At 33.4% G+C, this 17,168-nt stretch overlaps 3 protein-coding genes across 4 annotated transcripts in view; all 3 read left to right on the forward strand.

Annotated features, from left to right (window-relative positions):
• Positions 1-6,171, forward strand: part of LOC148230110 (uncharacterized) — a 74,720-nt gene extending 68,549 nt beyond the window's left edge. Inside the window, exon 7 of the mRNA XM_088197432.1 lies at positions 6,041-6,171. The gene's annotated coding sequence lies outside the window, so the exon portion shown is untranslated. The remainder of the gene's footprint in view (positions 1-6,040) is intronic.
• LOC148230116 (uncharacterized) lies at positions 2,765-3,680 on the forward strand. The gene is made up of 2 exons (XM_088198311.1): positions 2,765-3,487; positions 3,549-3,680. The coding sequence occupies exons 1-2, from the start codon at positions 3,135-3,137 to the stop codon at positions 3,607-3,609; spliced, it is 414 nt and encodes a 137-aa protein (XP_088054437.1). The 5' UTR covers positions 2,765-3,134; the 3' UTR covers positions 3,610-3,680.
• A 2,612-nt stretch (positions 6,172-8,783) lies between the features above and the next one.
• Positions 8,784-13,435, forward strand: HDAC3 (histone deacetylase 3). 2 transcript variants are annotated; one of them, XM_088197428.1, is made up of 7 exons: positions 8,784-9,252; positions 9,314-9,502; positions 12,188-12,462; positions 12,522-12,709; positions 12,776-12,919; positions 12,992-13,101; positions 13,177-13,435. In XM_088197428.1, the coding sequence occupies exons 1-7, from the start codon at positions 9,012-9,014 to the stop codon at positions 13,335-13,337; spliced, it is 1,308 nt and encodes a 435-aa protein (XP_088053554.1). In that variant the 5' UTR covers positions 8,784-9,011; the 3' UTR covers positions 13,338-13,435. The 2 variants fall into 2 exon arrangements, with proteins under 2 accessions (XP_088053554.1, XP_088053553.1); XM_088197427.1 differs by having other exon boundaries at positions 8,865-9,252; positions 9,302-9,502.
• The last annotated feature ends 3,733 nt before the right edge of the window (positions 13,436-17,168 follow it).

A 17,168-nucleotide genomic window follows, 5' to 3' on the forward strand; every position in this document is an offset into this window, starting at 1 on the left:
TGCAAATTATGCTCCTCAAGAGTCGCGTCACAGCATATTCAGAAAGAAAAAACGCTTCAAACTACCGTTTTTCGTACGGGTTTTTTGTCATAATCTACCAGGAGTATAGAATAGGTGAGGAGGTAGTGGAGCTAATAATTTATTTATTATTATATATTATATATTTTGTTCTCTTTTGTTTTTTTTTTGTTAAAAGCTCGTTTTACGCTATACCTGCTATGAAATAATAGTATCTATTTACATATACATAAAGCCTATAATTGCATAACCGTAGTTCCCAACGGGTTCGACCAATCAGAAAAAAGAATTTAATTATTTTAAATTTCCTTGGAGACGCGCGAATCTTAGAAAATGGTTACTATGTACATAAATAAACAAAATACACAAGGATCACTATCGAATGCGTGTATAATGTTATTCTTTAAGTTTAAGAGCTTACAATGAGTAATCATAAAATATAATTTAAATAATTCATATAAAATAAAAAAGATGGTCGATAACGCAATGACATATGTTGATACTGGCTCTTCAAACTAGGCACAACCGACATGTATTTTGTTTTATTGATCTTCAACCTCATTTTCCTGGCTGATGATTCAATGGCGTCAAATGCTTTTATTAGTGCCTGTTTTGATCTCGCCATTCTAACTATGTCATCAGTGCAGGCGAAGATTTGCATCGATTTATTATACACCCTGCCGGTTATATCCAGTTTGGCATCTTAGATTACTTTTTACAGGGCAATGTTGAACAAATTGCACGCTAGAACATCGCCATGTCGTAGACTGTTGAGTGTTCGCAAAAGCTTTGATAGATCATTTTGTACTATCACTTGGCATTTGCCATTTCTCATTGTGAGTTTCACCGAGGAAATTAGTTCTTTTGGTACACACTACTCTTTAGATTATTTCACGCGTAAAAAATCGCGACAAAAAACTACAAATTCTTAAATACCAACAATCGCAAAAAAGAATATCGTGTCAAATATAATATTAGATTACTTTTATTTGAATTATATTTTTGAGCTCATATAATGAGTTATTAAAGTATTAATAGGGGGGGGGGGCAAATTTAGTGTTTGCCTGGGGCTCCAAATAACCTAGGGCCGGCCCTGCAAGTATATATAAATATATATATAAAGTGTATATTTAAATATGTATATATAAATATATATAAAGTGCATATATATATATAAATCAAGTTATTTTATCTTTAATATTATATCCGATAATGTAAGAGACACTTTGAGAGAGGACTGGTTTTGTATTGCTTCATACACGCAAATTGATGGCGCAATATTATGTAAAATTATCAGCATTTTGAATTAAATAATTATTTTTTGTAGGTTTTAAAATAAAAAATGTTATTTTTTCTATTATACTTTTAAAAATGGTTATAATTATAATATATAGCTACTTTAATGAAAACAGAAAATTTCTTTGAGAAAAATTGATTACAGCACTGGACCTAAGATTCATTCGATAACAAAAATAAACTACTGAATGCAACTTTTGTTGTGATTAAAATACCCTTTTTTCAGAAGACCTCTTCAAACTTGATATCATATTTTATAATCATAAATATTAAACCTGCAATTAAATATGAAATACTTTGTCAGAGCAAATTTTGCAAAAAATATATATTTTGGTATGACTATGATAATGTTCTCTAATTTATGGTATTCGGAATCTACTTTTTAAGGTTTGTATACGAAAGTGTGTTCTATATTATTAATATTGCTTTATTATGAATGACTTGAGGCTTAGTAAAATATACCCCATAAAAGAAAGGTACTCCACCTCGAGCAAGCCCATGTTATTATTGCCAAAATAATATGTGTAATGTTTATAATAAATGTAACAGAATACCATTTAAACTTCTGCAATATATTTAGTACATTTAAGCTTAGTCTTGTGTATATCCAGGTATTTGATGATCGCCTTCTATTTAACGCAATTCACTGATGCAAAATGCAAAGAAAAAAGTTCTCTGTTATTACTATTCATTAATATTTCATCCTATAAAATATGTTTTAATTGACAACTTTGCCGTCAGCGAACATTACTAAGTCAGTTTTTTATACATACAAATATCAGTAGTATGTAGAATGAATAAGGCAGGCCTCTAGCTAAAATTTTACATCATTGCTTCGACAATTAACATGCTTTGAAATATTTAAACCAAGCGAAGACAACAGGCTTCTTTCTCATGTTTTTTAATAAGCACGTATTGAATATTTTTGAGAAGTATTTAAACACAATAAAAGTTTGTCTATTTTTTTAAGTCCATGAGATTTTTAAATACATCTAAAATTAACGGATTTACTACATTAATTGATTATTTTGGAAATCACACATGTGACATTTTTATGCGTTTGTAAGTGATTTTACGTTGATGTCAAAAAAGCGCTGGCCAGCATTTCAGCTTTTTCCTGGTTGGTATTTTTTTACTTTAACGCGATATTTAATTATTTATGGGATTAGTTTGTTCAATTACGGATATAATATAATAATTTATATATTCCTCGATTGTGTCTTGTGCAGTGTATATTTTTTTTTTTAGATTAAATTAAGACCGTCGTGGCCTAACAGGTTACCCCAATGCGCCACAATCTGTTTGAATAGTATTTTAGTGATTTTTGATGTATGCATATTAATATCCAACGCAGATGACTTAATATCCGGATCCAGTGCATACTTAATAATTTGCCAAAGGATCCTAAAACTGTCGCTTAATTTAAATCAAACATTCAGGGAAGCAAGATCTAGATTTTAATAATTGAAGTATATAACCGTACAAATGTTAGAAGGTTGTTAACTGTTGAGTACTTGACATTTATCGATCATTTACTGCTAGTATAATCGTTGTGCAGTAGTCTGATTCATCCGGACCTTAACGGACGATGCCTGAACTTTGCCAACTAGTTTACCAACGGTCGAGAGCCTCTGGTCACCCGTAATATGTTGACCTAGAAACTGCCAAAGTACCGTTCGTCACGAACCGGCAACAAAAATACGAGGGAGACAAGAAAGCTCCCGATCCGGTTTAAACAGCTGCTCTTAAAGTCATCTTGCAAACCTTGCACCTCAGTGCTCTTGACACTGACACCAAGAGCGGCCGCACTTCGAGCTAAAATGAACCATCTACTCTTTATCTTCATCGCGGCGATCGCCTCGACGACTGCTTTCACGTTGAGAGATATCGGCAAGGAAGAAGAACAAGTCCACTATGACCAGAGGCAAAACGGTACCGAAAACTACAGAGTGAACATCGACGGAGTACTGCTCGCTGTAGCTCCAGCCGAGCCGTTCCTGAACGCAGTGGCTTCGTCGGACATATCCGAAATCTTGGAACTCTTAGAACTGAACGAAACTGACATTGCTGCTTTCGGAGAACCGAAACCTTCCACAACCACACAAAAGACCGATGAAGGCATCAAACCGTCAGACGTGCCGATAGCAGTGCCTGAAAAAGCCACAAAAAAATCGTAAATCACAATTTTTTCAATGTTATTAATCACTTCTTAATCGATCATTTTTACGTTATAGATTCAGGCGCAGGTTGGCCAACTTCTTGGTGCCACTGTTGAAGAAAAACAGAAATCATTGATTAAGAATTGTTAAATCGCTGTTATTTATTATATTTTCATATTACTTTAATAAACTATTTTTTGTTATCGATTCGGTCGTTTCATTGATTCTTTAACCCCATACTTATATGCTCAGTATCAATTATGACGGAACTCGCTGACAATTATTGTCAATATTATAATATTGACGTTACACGAAAATAATAAGAAAAGTATGTACAAAAATATAATCATAGAAATTTTGATAATATTATATTTCAGTACAATTTTTAAAATAATTTTATTAGACATCAAACATATAAACTATTGACATGTTCCATCCTTACCTAGTTAAAAATCTTACAGTTACAACCAAGGATGAAAGCGAGACAATTTTTTGCCATGACACAATTTTTTTTTTACTTAACCATCGACCGAAATCAAACCACCCTAATTTATACAAAATAGTTATATTCAACATTTAATACACAACGGTACACATAAATTCAAACATGCACTTATATACATATATTATTTTTATATGCACACGAAATATTAAATTATACTAATAAATACTTTTAAAATGATTGTGTAGCACATCTAAAATATATGTGCACCATTCCAATTAAATTGTTACAGCTCCTCGTAGCTTTCATTGAAAACATCCATGTGTCTGGCAATGACGTTCTGGCCGCGACAGGTAAGAAAAAGGGGCGCAATCGCGACTCTTTGGGGCACCTACGTTCCACCGAATTGTTCCAACGACGAATTGTTGACGCTACCTCTCAATAACTTAAATTAGTACTTTATTGAATAGACGCTACGCCAAGAATGCAATTAATTGAATTCCAGCGCTTTTAGCAATGAGGCACTATATACAACGCGTACTCCCTTTTATAGAGATATGTGAAAAATTTTCTTTGTATATTTTAAATCAAATATTTATTTAAGCTCACACAGTGATACGTCGAGTACTTATTACTTAGTATAGTCGGACTAAAAAATTAGATCAGTGACATTTTGTGGCTCCCTGAATTTGTTATTTTATGACTCTCAAGAAATAACATAATATAAAATGTGTTTAACAAATATGTTTTTAAGGAACATAACATGACAATGCTTTTAAGTTAAAGTCATTGTCATGTTATGACATAACATGACGTAACTTCAATTTATATGTTAAAGGTTACTTTTAACATATAAATTTAAACAAAGCAATTTTATGAATCAAACAGTCGCTGAAAAAGCTTTTTCTGTTTTATCAGATGTATGTAAAATAATTATTAGAACTTTAAAAATTTTAATTATGTGTTCTTTCACCACTTACTATGTGCATTATTTTTTACAAAAGCTGCTTTTTACAAACAGGACCAAGCTTCATAATTAAAAAAAATTATATGTAAATAAAAAAAACCAGGATTCGAAATATAATGAAATTTCAGTATAGCGAATCTCACGGGACCAAAGAAAATATTTCGTTATACTGAAAAAAAATTATATTTAACGTATGGAAGATGATATATAATATTTTTATTTTATTTTTAATTACAATAATACTACAGCATCAAAATAACCTCTTACAAGATTGACATATTTTTGTCCATTTTTAAGAATACTGTAATGAACACAATAAAATTTATTAAAAAAGTGTCTAGTTGTAACGTCATTCTTAAATTTACAATGAAAACATTTTGTATGAACATTTTTCGGGGACAAATTAACGATTCGTTATACTGGGAATTTCGTTATTTTGGCATTCGTTACAAAGAGATTTCACTGTTTAAACTTGAGTTGCAATATTTATTCTAAATTCATATTTATTTTTAATATGTTTCACAGCGCAATAGATTGCTAAAAAAATTGCGTATTAATATTCTCTTTGATTAATTTGCATGTAATGCTATTAATTGTAAAGAAAACCAAAAAATCATAGTCTATGTCTTATAGTAATAATAATTGTTTAACCCTTTTAGTAATATACAATGTTAATAATTAAATACCACTACATTTTGAAATATAAATATCAATTATAAATTTTATTTAGTTGACACGATTTTGTTAATGTATTTATGTGGTCATTGATATTTTTCATATTAATTGTATAACTCATTCAGTAAAATTCTAGTATTTTTCAAGAAAGTAATTCTTAATTGCTAATTAAGTGCATTTATTGTACTTATTATGAAACCATTGATCAATAATTATAGTGAAATCTAAACCATTAAAGATTTAATAAGAACAACAGCAAAAAATTTAATTGATTATAAAAAAGCCTAAAAATTTAATTGTTTATAAAGACCCTAATAATCACAAATTAAACATAGTCACAATTTTAATAAATATTTTTTTATTTTATATAAATTACGAATACATCAAATAAATAAATAAATAATTATGCCGGCACGCCAATGATGTCGATTTCTTTCTTGCCGTCTTCTTCAGTTATTATGACATACTTATTATCCTTGACAGGAACAACGTCAGGAACGGGACTTTCGACGTGATCTGACTTGCCTTGGGATTTCGGTGCCTCAGATTTGAACTCGATCGGGTACAGCTTTGAGATGCTCGATTTGGCTTGACCGATCTCCACCCGGTACGGCGTCTTGGGCTCCACGAACGTTTCTTCAACCCGCAAGTCTAGGTCATCACTGATAGCCTCGGATTCAATGTTCTGCCTATGTCCGATGAAGTTCTTCAAATCCTTCCTGGACTCGACCGCCTTAGACACAGCGTTTACCAGCAGAGAGGGAACAGTGCCGTCTATCTTAGGCACAAGAGCTACGATTACGATGTTCTTCAGCTCTCCCAACACGTTCAACTCTCCATCTTGCCTCTGATCATACGTAATGATAGGAGCACCCAGAACGGAGAAGAATAAGAACGGAAACAGGCATATGATCTTCATCTTAACTGTTCTTCAAAGATGCTTTTCGTCTCGAGTCAATGGAGAGACTGCGCTTGGTCAGCCGGCGCTGTATTATTTGCAATCTAATGTACCTGATATAACTGTTACACCTGAATAGCTGATAATCAGGGCTTCTAAACACACATTTTAATTTAAAATGCATTAACGCCGTTATAGAAAGTTACTGTAAATGATATAAAAAGGTTAAATAATTAGTTAGCAATTTTGATTAAGTAAATATCTTATTAATGTTTCACATTTTAAACAAGCCTCCCGGATTTTTAAGATTTATAAAACTATTATTATTATAACCAAAAAGAGAATCTACGCAAATTACACAAACAATTTTTTAGATAAACGTTTTACTACATGCCACAATTTCGTGAAAATTTGCAGGTAAAAAATCTAGTAATAAATTTAAATTGGTAAATTGTCATCAGTATCTTTGACTTCAGTAATTCTATGCCTATCTGTTGTTCTATTAATATGGTTGGATAGAGAAAATATAATGCTACTATTTTGTTGGTTTCTACGATAAAGTTTCTGCCTTAATGCATGTATTATTTTTTCACGTTTTATTGAAATTAACTTAACATGATTTAATTTTCGTAATAAATTGATTTTTCTACCGACCGAGAGACTAGCTTATTAGATTTTTCTTTGCACGATTTTTTAGTACGCGTCGTCGCCTCTATTTATTTCGTTACTCTATGATCAAATCGGTCTTCTTGAACTTTCTGAGCCACGATTTAATTAAATAACCACTTGGACATGATTCACACTGTATAATCAGTAGTGAGCGCGAAACAGACGCCAAACAATCACATAAGAATCGGGATTACAATAAAACCAAGATTTTCAATACCGGTATAACCGGTATTTTTGCTGCCGTGAAAATATATATCAATGACATTTGAGATTCTTAAAAAGAATGGACGTATTCGAAAATTGTAAAAAAAAATAAGGGGGGGGGGGGGGCAAAATAGCATTTTTGCCACCGGGCGCAAACTACCCTAGCTATAGCACTGAGTTTGGGTTTGAACAGCAAATGGACGTTTCGAAACTATCAAATACTTTCATTGATATTTTAGAGTAGCACCTAATTATATTTTTAAATAGCTAAATTATATTATAGGTAGTAGTTATCTACTTATCTACTGGTAAAAATGTATTTAGACTTTACTAGTGAAAATATATCTTTACTGAAAAATACACATTTACTGTAATTTTTATACATGCAATGTAAATAAATAATGACAAGTATGTAAATATTACCACATATGGAAAAGTTGAAATCATATAATTTTACTAGCGCTTGCCAGATAAATTAAATTTTCACTTGTAAATATACATATATATCTATGTGAAAATGTATTCCGATGTGATGACACTGAAAATACTATTTTCATGATAGATTTTTTTAGGATACTCGAGAATTTCTGCATTTTCCAGGAAGAGGGGCAAAAGTTGGCCAGTCAGTGGTCGTTTTTTTGTAAAATTTCGATTTCAATGAGATTTATAGTATTTCATTAAACGCCTTCATCTGCCCCTTCTTCCCAAATGACGTTTCGTGCGGGAGAGGGAATATAACATAAACTAAACAATGCTTAACTTGAAAGTTTATTTTTTAAACAAATTCTACTTAAACATCCTAAAAAAAATGCGCTAGAGCTTATTTGCTGAGTGGGTCGTATTTTTGGGAGACACAATAGATCGTTTTCCCTCACCTATCTTATTAATGGTGATCAGATATTTCACCACATGACCCTTTTTAATAATTACAATATATTAACGCTGGTTAACTTATTTTAAGGTTAAACTATTTATTTATTTACAAATAATGTTTAGGGACGGTGATGGTGTCGGGTGGCAGTTATACACAGATTGAGCCGCTGCAGTAGTATTTTTATTGAAGATATGAGATGCTTACATTGTAAAAGGGCGGACGTGAGACGATGCGTCCGAACGCCCGGAAGATTGGCCGTGTAGAGAGATATTTGTCACGCCAGTGCTACCTAAGTGCCAACCATTTTTGGCCATAACAAATCTAAACCGACCCTCATAAATGTATTTTATAATTATATTTAAGATTGATTAATTATGTTTTTATGGATTGTGGTGAAATGTCTGGTAACCCTTATTATTATTATTAATATTATCATCACTGTAGTTTTTTTATTGTATTTTACAGACAAATATTGATTGTGAAATGAATAATAATTATTATGGTGTTATTAAGTTTGTATTTAAAATAAAAATTAAAATAAAAAAGAAAACGATCCGACAATGGTCGATAAATTTGACGTTAGGGTCGCAAGCGTCAACGCACAAACGTCAACCGGCATGGAGCGCTCGCGTTCGCCGGCGTTTAGGCGTATAGGCGGTGAAAGCTGCGATTACAGCGAGTAGCCCGCGCAGCCAGTATGCTTGGCGACTTCGAGCTGACAAAGAGATTGTTGGTCACGGCCGCGGCGCTAGCGCTCGTTTACGTTTGGAAGGAATACTTGCACGACTCGTTCTTCTGATCCGTCTCCAATGTCCAACTCCCGCGTCTCTTACTTTTACAATGCGGACGTGGGCAACTTCCACTATGGGCCCGGCCACCCCATGAAGCCGCACCGTCTGGCCGTAATCCACAGCCTGGTGCTCAACTATGGCCTACACAACCGCATGCAAATATACAGGCCGTACAGGGCCACTTCGCACGACATGCAGCGCTTCCACAGCGAAGAGTACATCGAGTTTCTGCAGAGAGTCACGCCGCAGAACATTCAAAGTAAGAACCAATACATTCGTCATTATTTCCTTTTTTCTCTTGAATTTTGGTCGTGTTGCAGATTTTACCAAGTACTTGACTCACTTCAACGTAGGAGACGATTGTCCCGTCTTCGAAGGCCTGTTCGATTTTTGTTCAATGTATACGGGAGCGTCGCTGGAAGGCGCTATGAAGTTAAACAATAACCACTGCGACATCGCCATCAATTGGTCCGGTGGTCTGCATCACGCCAAGAAATTCGAAGCCTCTGGTAATTTTTTGTCTACAGACTTTCTTTTCCGATGGCGTTACATAAATGACAATATTGATTTTCTCATTGTGATATTTAGTTTCTGTTCAAACTCTGTCAAAAAAATATCCTCAATAGCCATCGACGATCGACATTATATTTTCGACACATATCCATATGGATTCACTTCTATTTAGTTTATTTTATTGAGAATATTATACAGATTGTTTCCTATTACCTCAATTTTCATATTCTATTCTCCAAAAGATGGAGAGTTTATGGACAACTTTATTGGTATAGTCTTTGTCGTCTTTAGCAAAACCAACATAAACAATATTTTTTTAATTCATAAACAATGACTGTTTGATTTTCCTAACTTATATATTTTGCTGCAATACTTTTTTTTCCATTCATATATTGACTAAATATTAGTCTAACTCTTCATAAAACTAACGATTTTTTTTCGGGAAAATATATTTTTATTATTTTAGTATTCAAAAATAATAAAAGTGGGCTTATTTTATCTTCAAAGACCTCTGGATTAATAAAAATCTATAATGAGACATGAATTGCAAGAATGATGTTAGATTGAGTAAATAATACTTTTTTTATTTATTTTATAATATTCCAAAAAATACGAAACACAATGACAGACATTGACTTTTATTTGTTAAATATTTTTGATTTCTTAAAACGCCTAAATTTCACAAATAAGATCAAATTAATAAAAATAATTAACGAGAAGCTTATGTTAGTGCGAGGTGTGAATTTATGTGTGCAAATCGTAATATGTAGAGTGGGAAGTGCGAATTCATAAATCATGGGGCAAAACTGCCGCTGGCAGGCTTTTGAGATCAAGTAGTTATTATTTTTATATATGAAATTACTTATTTTGTAGTTTTATTTTAGTTAGCTATTTATTATAAAAATTGTTTTCATATTCGTAGTTTTATGTATGATTATTTTAAATCTATCAACAATCTTCTATTTTTTTTACAGGTTTATAGGTTCTTTAATATATTATAGATATGTACTTTTGCATATTTAAAAATTATTCCCAATTAGAAATTCATCTCGGTTAGATCTATATAATTTATATTTGTTACAACTTTTCCATGACTCAGGCTTTAACTCGCATTTCACAATAAAATTTAGTCATAGAATTCCTATACAAATAATTGTAACTATTTGCTTATCTACTAGTAAACTTTTACTTATACAATTATGCTTCCGCACACTATTATTTGATATCTAGATCAAGGAGATGTGTAATATTAAAATTTAAATTTAGAATAAGGCTAAGTCAACCCATCAATAGTGCCTCTGTCTTATTTTATGCCAAGAAAAACATGTGTTTTATTTAGACAGTGCAGTGGGATTTTGTTTTCTCGTAAACCTAAAAATTTTTAGGTAATTTCTAAAAAACCAACGTTTATTTTAGTCATTTGGTCAAGTAGTGTGAAATTTTTGGATGCTCTCATAAAAAAAGCTAATTTATTAATTAAAAACTGCATCGCATAATTTATTTTTATTTTGTACTCTCAATTCTTGTTAATCATTAATATCCGATAGTTAAAAATTCGTTACACAAAAAGTTTTTTTGAAACCTTCAATTTTATAACACAGAAACCCAGACTTCAGCAGAACACACTTTGAAATGCTGCATTATACTGTTTGTTATCACTCATACATTATATTTACCCTTTGGTTGCCGAAATTTTATATTAGATAAAGCAAAAAGAAATGTTGTTTTTTTTAATGAGAAAAAAATTTATGATATTTTGCCACAACTTGGATAATTTTTCGATGCCTCTTTTGTAAAATTCTTGTGGTTTTGATTTAAAAAAGGAATAGATGTTTTCGAACATTATCTGTTGAATCGAAATTTTCTTTTTAAAGTGAATGTTCCATAGACTGGAATAAATGATAATCTGATGATGCTATGTCAGTAGAATAAGGTGGATGTGGTAAAAGTTCTAGATCCATTTTCTTTATTTAGTCCTGTGTAATTTTCGCTGTTGATTATCTAGGACTGATCATTTTTTAATAATAACGCCGTTAATCTCCCATTGAGCACAAGTCTGGCCAGGTTTTAATAATTCATAATGAGTAACACCATTATATTTAAACACAAATCTTTTTAAGGTCAAAGATGGCGTTTGGCCTGGAGAAAGCCACTAGATTTTTATGTGGATTGCTATAAAGGATCTATTTTTCGTCTACAATAACAAATTATCTCAAAAATGCATCGGTTTCTTACCTGCTTAGCAGCAAAGAATAAATTGTCATGTTAATTCAAAGCCGGCGGCGATAGACTGTAAAACCCAAAGCCCATGTTTTTTTGCCGAGCCATTGCAAATGATCTTTTACCGTCCACCAGGGACAGCCAATCTTTTCAAATAATTCCTTGATGGTTATGCGCAGATCTGATTCTACCAGTGAAAAACTGACTTAAAAACAACACAAAAAAACGACATTACTCTTCTCTTTACCTAATATTATATATCGAATTTTACTGCTTTATTGAGAATCGTCGACCTCATTATTGAAAAATAAATTAGATGTTTATTTAAAGTGCTGTGTAGTATTTCCTTCAAAAAAATTTTTATGGTACGATACATCGCTATATTAAAAGTTTCGGTAATGAAAGGGTTTATGTATTGTCAGCAAATAAAGAACACTCATTACCTACAATTTTTCTTTCAGGTTTTTGTTACGTTAATGATATTGTCATTAGTATATTAGAATTACTTAAATATCATCCGAGAGTATTATACATAGACATAGACGTCCATCACGGTGATGGCGTTCAAGAAGCGTTTTATTTAACTGACAGAGTTATGACCGTCAGCTTTCATAAATACGGTAATTATTTCTTCCCCGGAACTGGTGATATGTATGAGATTGGAGCTGAATGCGGTCGATATTATTCAGTGAATGTTCCACTGAAAGAAGGAATTGACGATCAGAGTTATGTTCAAGTGAGTATACATATAAGTGTATTATTTAATTACTACTACTAAACATATTGCTCTTATAGGTATTTAAACCGGTCATATCGAATGTAATGGAATTTTATAAACCGACTGCAATAGTACTACAATGTGGAGCTGATTCTCTAGCTGGTGATAGATTAGGGTGTTTCTCGTTATCGACGCGAGGTCATGGAGAGTGTGTTAGATTTGTTAAAGAATTAGGAGTACCGATTTTGGTTGTCGGTGGTGGCGGGTGAGTTTCTTTAAAATTGTAATCATTTCTATTATGTATTACATTGTATTAATTCAATTTTTTTAGTTATACATTAAGAAATGTAGCTAGATGTTGGACGTATGAAACTTCATTGCTGGTTGATGAGAATATTTCCAATGAATTGCCTTATACTGAATATTTAGAATATTTCGCTCCTGATTTTACATTACATCCCGATATTAGTACAAGGTATTTATCAAAATTCTGCATCGAATGTATACACAATAAATTATAAAATTAATATGTTGAATGTCTATATAGACAAGATAACGCCAATAGTAAGCAGTACTTGGAGACAATTACCAAACACGTTTATGATAATCTCAAAATGTGTCAACACGCTCCATCTGTACAAATGCACGAAACGCCAGGTTGATATATTTACCGTTTATTTTATATTTGTTTATTATGAGTGTGTTTTATTGATAATTTATAATTATTTTCAGATGACGCCTTTCCCGAAGATTACAAAATTAAGAATGATGAGCCAGATCCAGATATTAGAATTAGTCAAGAGGAGGCGGACAAGATGGTCGAGTGTAAAAATGAATTTTACGATGGCGAAAAGGATAACGATAAACCCATGATCGATCCTATAGCGCAATGATGTATTAGTTTTAACGAAACTGTAGTATAAATTACATTATAAATTTATTTTAAAAATGTATTTTAAGATAAAAATTAAATATAATTTTTATACATTTTTTTGTATTGTGTATTTACTTGAATATTGGGGAAAATTCATAATTTTATAATATATAAATAGTTCCATGATACTTATGTTACATTGGAATAAAACAGTCATGCTAAACGTTGCGTAAAATATTGTAGTTACACGGTCGGCCTTAGTTTATTTAGCACCTCAGGTAAAAACTTAGTTGCTCCTCCCCCCCTCAATATTATCAACATATTTCGTTTAGAACGATCTGATATACATACATTAAAATATACACCTAAACTACTTTACCATAAATTATCTTTTGCAAATAATTACAAAAATTTATAGTAATTCAAATTAACTACAAGCATTTCAAAAATTATAGTGAAGCAAAATAATTACATAGTTGTTGCTTATTGTATTATAATTATTTAATAAATTTACGCTACCTAAAAAATAGATCAAAACTGAAAAACGGCGGCGAAAACAACTGTATGGTAACCACAGAACAAAGAATATTAATAATAGCTAAGCAATAAAAATGTTGTTAGAATCCCAGTGCAATTGACACGTCGAAAATAATTTATAAGTAAGTTTAATATAAAAAAGGAAGTGTGTTATAACATTTATAAGCTCAATTAAATAATGGTTATTTTCAAATATCCGCTAGCTTGACGATTTTTTAAAGTGTTCTCTCATTGTATTCATGCGGTTGCATGTACATTAACCAATCGATGTTAGATTTTTAGCAACAATATTTGGAATTTTTGAAGAAAACGTTACTTGGCACTAACGTTTATTGGCACTCCAGAAGTTCACCTGTGCGGCTTGTTCCTCGGGCCGGCCCAGTAGTTACATACAAATAGAAAACGCAAGTAAAAGAGTAATGAATAGGCATAATGTAAGCAACGGGAATACGACTTTTAATTTGCACACTTAAAACCAATCAAAAGGGCTTAATAAGCGTATACTTATTTATGTAGGCTATAAAGATTTGTGAAGAAATGAAAAAATATAAGATACTATGTCTTATGGAGACAGATTCGAAAAAAACACTATTTTGCAAATTGTAATTTCTGTTGTGTAGAATATTTTATCACCACTGATATTTATTTATTAAAATTATGACCACCCTGACCTGACAGGTTAACCTAATGCGTCACGATTGCCAAAAGTATAAATATATTACCATTTTAAAATACATACAAATATATGTATGCATACATACAAATTCATATACTCACACACACATGAGCGTAAGTAAAAAAACAAGATAAAATAACAGATACAAATCACCTCAACAGGTGTGCATTATTCCACACGAATTGAACCAAAACACCATATGTGCACTAGAAAATGTTAAAATCGCTATGAACAGTATTGAGCAGACGAACGGCCTTTGTCAGAGAAGAATTTACAAGTGTTGCAGTTCTAGACAACAAAATCTGTGTATATAACGTCCACTTGTATAACATATTCCAATGATCATGAAACAAAGTTAAAAAAATATAAGGTTAGTACCAGTGGATCGAGAATGATGGAAATCAATTTTCTGCTCGAGGAGCATACACCTGCAATGATTAAAAATGTATTTATGCAATACACTTTCAAATAATTTTGAAGGTGCTAAAATCAATGCTATTGCTCTGTAATTGTTAATGTGAGACTTGAAACCTTTTTTATGAGTCGGGGTGATGTTAAAGCATTTCCACAACTCTGGAAACAAGAGGATCTCAAAATTGAATTAAATATAAATTGAAGAGAGTGCAAAATACCAGATTTATATCCTTTCAGAATGTAGTTTAGGAAATATAATATAAATGATATGTTGCTATTTATGTTACATTACATAATATAATTATATAGTGGTTTATTGAGGCGTTGATATAGTGCCTACATTTTTTTATTATTGACAAATATATTAAAAAATAGATGAAAAACTTTTACGGATATATCAGTCAATATATACTTAAATTAAATTTCTAAGCAAAAAAGTTTATAATTTAAACATTATTATTATGGGAGCCGAATTTAGATGTGTTATGGCCAAAACTGGTCGGCGCTAGAGTGGCATTGCGTGGCGGTTTTTCCCTCTCGACCGGCAAGCTTGTAAGGGTTCGGACGCGTGCCGTCGCGCGTCCGCCCCATTCTTGTAATGTAATCACTGTAACCGTCAATAAATATTACTGCAGCCTCTCAATCTGTGTCTAATTGCCACCCGTCACAAACATATCGCTAAATTGGTAACCTGCGACGTGATCCTGAGCATGCACATGGAGTCAGATTCAAAATGGCAGACACAGACGCCGCTGCAGTACAAAAGCCGAGCCGCTGCTGAGCTGTTTGCTGCCACCCCGCCGGTGCTTCCCTGGATCCGGACTCGAGCTGGCGGACTACCAAGACGATGGGCCTGCGCCCCCGACCATGTGCCGCCATCGTCAGCCACCGTCGCCGCTGACAGCCGCCGCCACCGACCACGTGACCCAGGAAGCACCCGGCGCCGCCACGCGCCTCTAGCGAGAAGCCACCGAAGTGCTGCCGTAGACCAGGATCGAGTGGACCACGCGTGACCCGTCACGCACCCGTAGGGCTACGCCCCTGCGACTCCGAGCTCCGACCGCATGTCCTCAGCCCGTCGCGCGCGCGCCCTGTGTAGCTGCACCGACGCACCACAGGCCACCGATAGGTGCTCCCGGACATGCCTGTTGTTCTCTCGCCCCCTGGAGCCCTACGCGCCGCCCGGATCTACACGTGCTCCTGTTATATACTCTGATTTTGAATCTATGAATTCCTATAATTATATAATTCAATAAGATTGCGACGCAATTGCAATGATGCAACGTAATTAGTTCATCGACCTAAAAATCGTGTTATATGAACATTGTTTATACTAAAGCAATTAGAGCAAACAAGGGATCTATTATCCAGTATCATTCGTTTGAACGAAACCATAAATCGATGGGACACTTGAAACTGGAAACAGTATTACACTTGTTCTCTTTGTCACAAAGAGATGATGCGTCACATGTTGTCACAGGGTCGATCGAAGGGACAAATCGATGGTGTACATGTTACCTTATGGAATGTGTCATAAGGAAATGCGTCACGTGTGCAATGTATATAAATATGGGAATCAAATAAAGAAAAGACGCTTGATCTTGATCTCGGAGAGAGAGAGTGACGGTCAGAGCCAACACAAAAGCGTACTCATTTAAAACAAATCGTTCGTCCAGCCGATTCCTCCTCCCGGGTCCTTAACACTCGTCTCGGCTTGGAGCAAAGCACGCCGCGCGTCGCTGGAGGCCGCACCGCCGCACCATACGTCACGACTTTGCCACTTTTGTGCCACCAGCATTTTATCATCAGCAGTGCCAAGGCTCCCATTCTCTCGCTCTAGTTGAATATCGCGATTGTAAATCGCTAGGGCAGGAGCTATATGGGAGCCGAATTTAAATGTGTTATGGCCAAAACTGGTCGGCGCTAGAGTGGCATCGCGTGACGGTTTTTCCCTCTCGACCGGCAAGCTTGTAAGGGTTCGGACGCGTGCCGTCGCGCGTCCGTCCCATTCTTGTAATGTAATCACTGTAACTCATTGAGTCTCATTGCCAACCACCATCATCACAGCTCCTAAAATTATTATAAAAAATGAGATATAATACAATTTATTATACGGATAAAATTGAAAAATATTATAATTTTAAATAAAGTTAAATTGATAATAAAATAAAATGACAAAATAACAGTAAAATATGCTTTTCAGAAATAATCACTAAAAAGATT

Source organism: Plectrocnemia conspersa, unplaced genomic scaffold, assembly GCF_051122295.1.
Source record: "Plectrocnemia conspersa isolate PC_06_02 unplaced genomic scaffold, ASM5112229v1 ptg000011l, whole genome shotgun sequence".
NCBI classification, from domain to species: Eukaryota; Metazoa; Arthropoda; class Insecta; order Trichoptera; family Polycentropodidae; genus Plectrocnemia; species Plectrocnemia conspersa.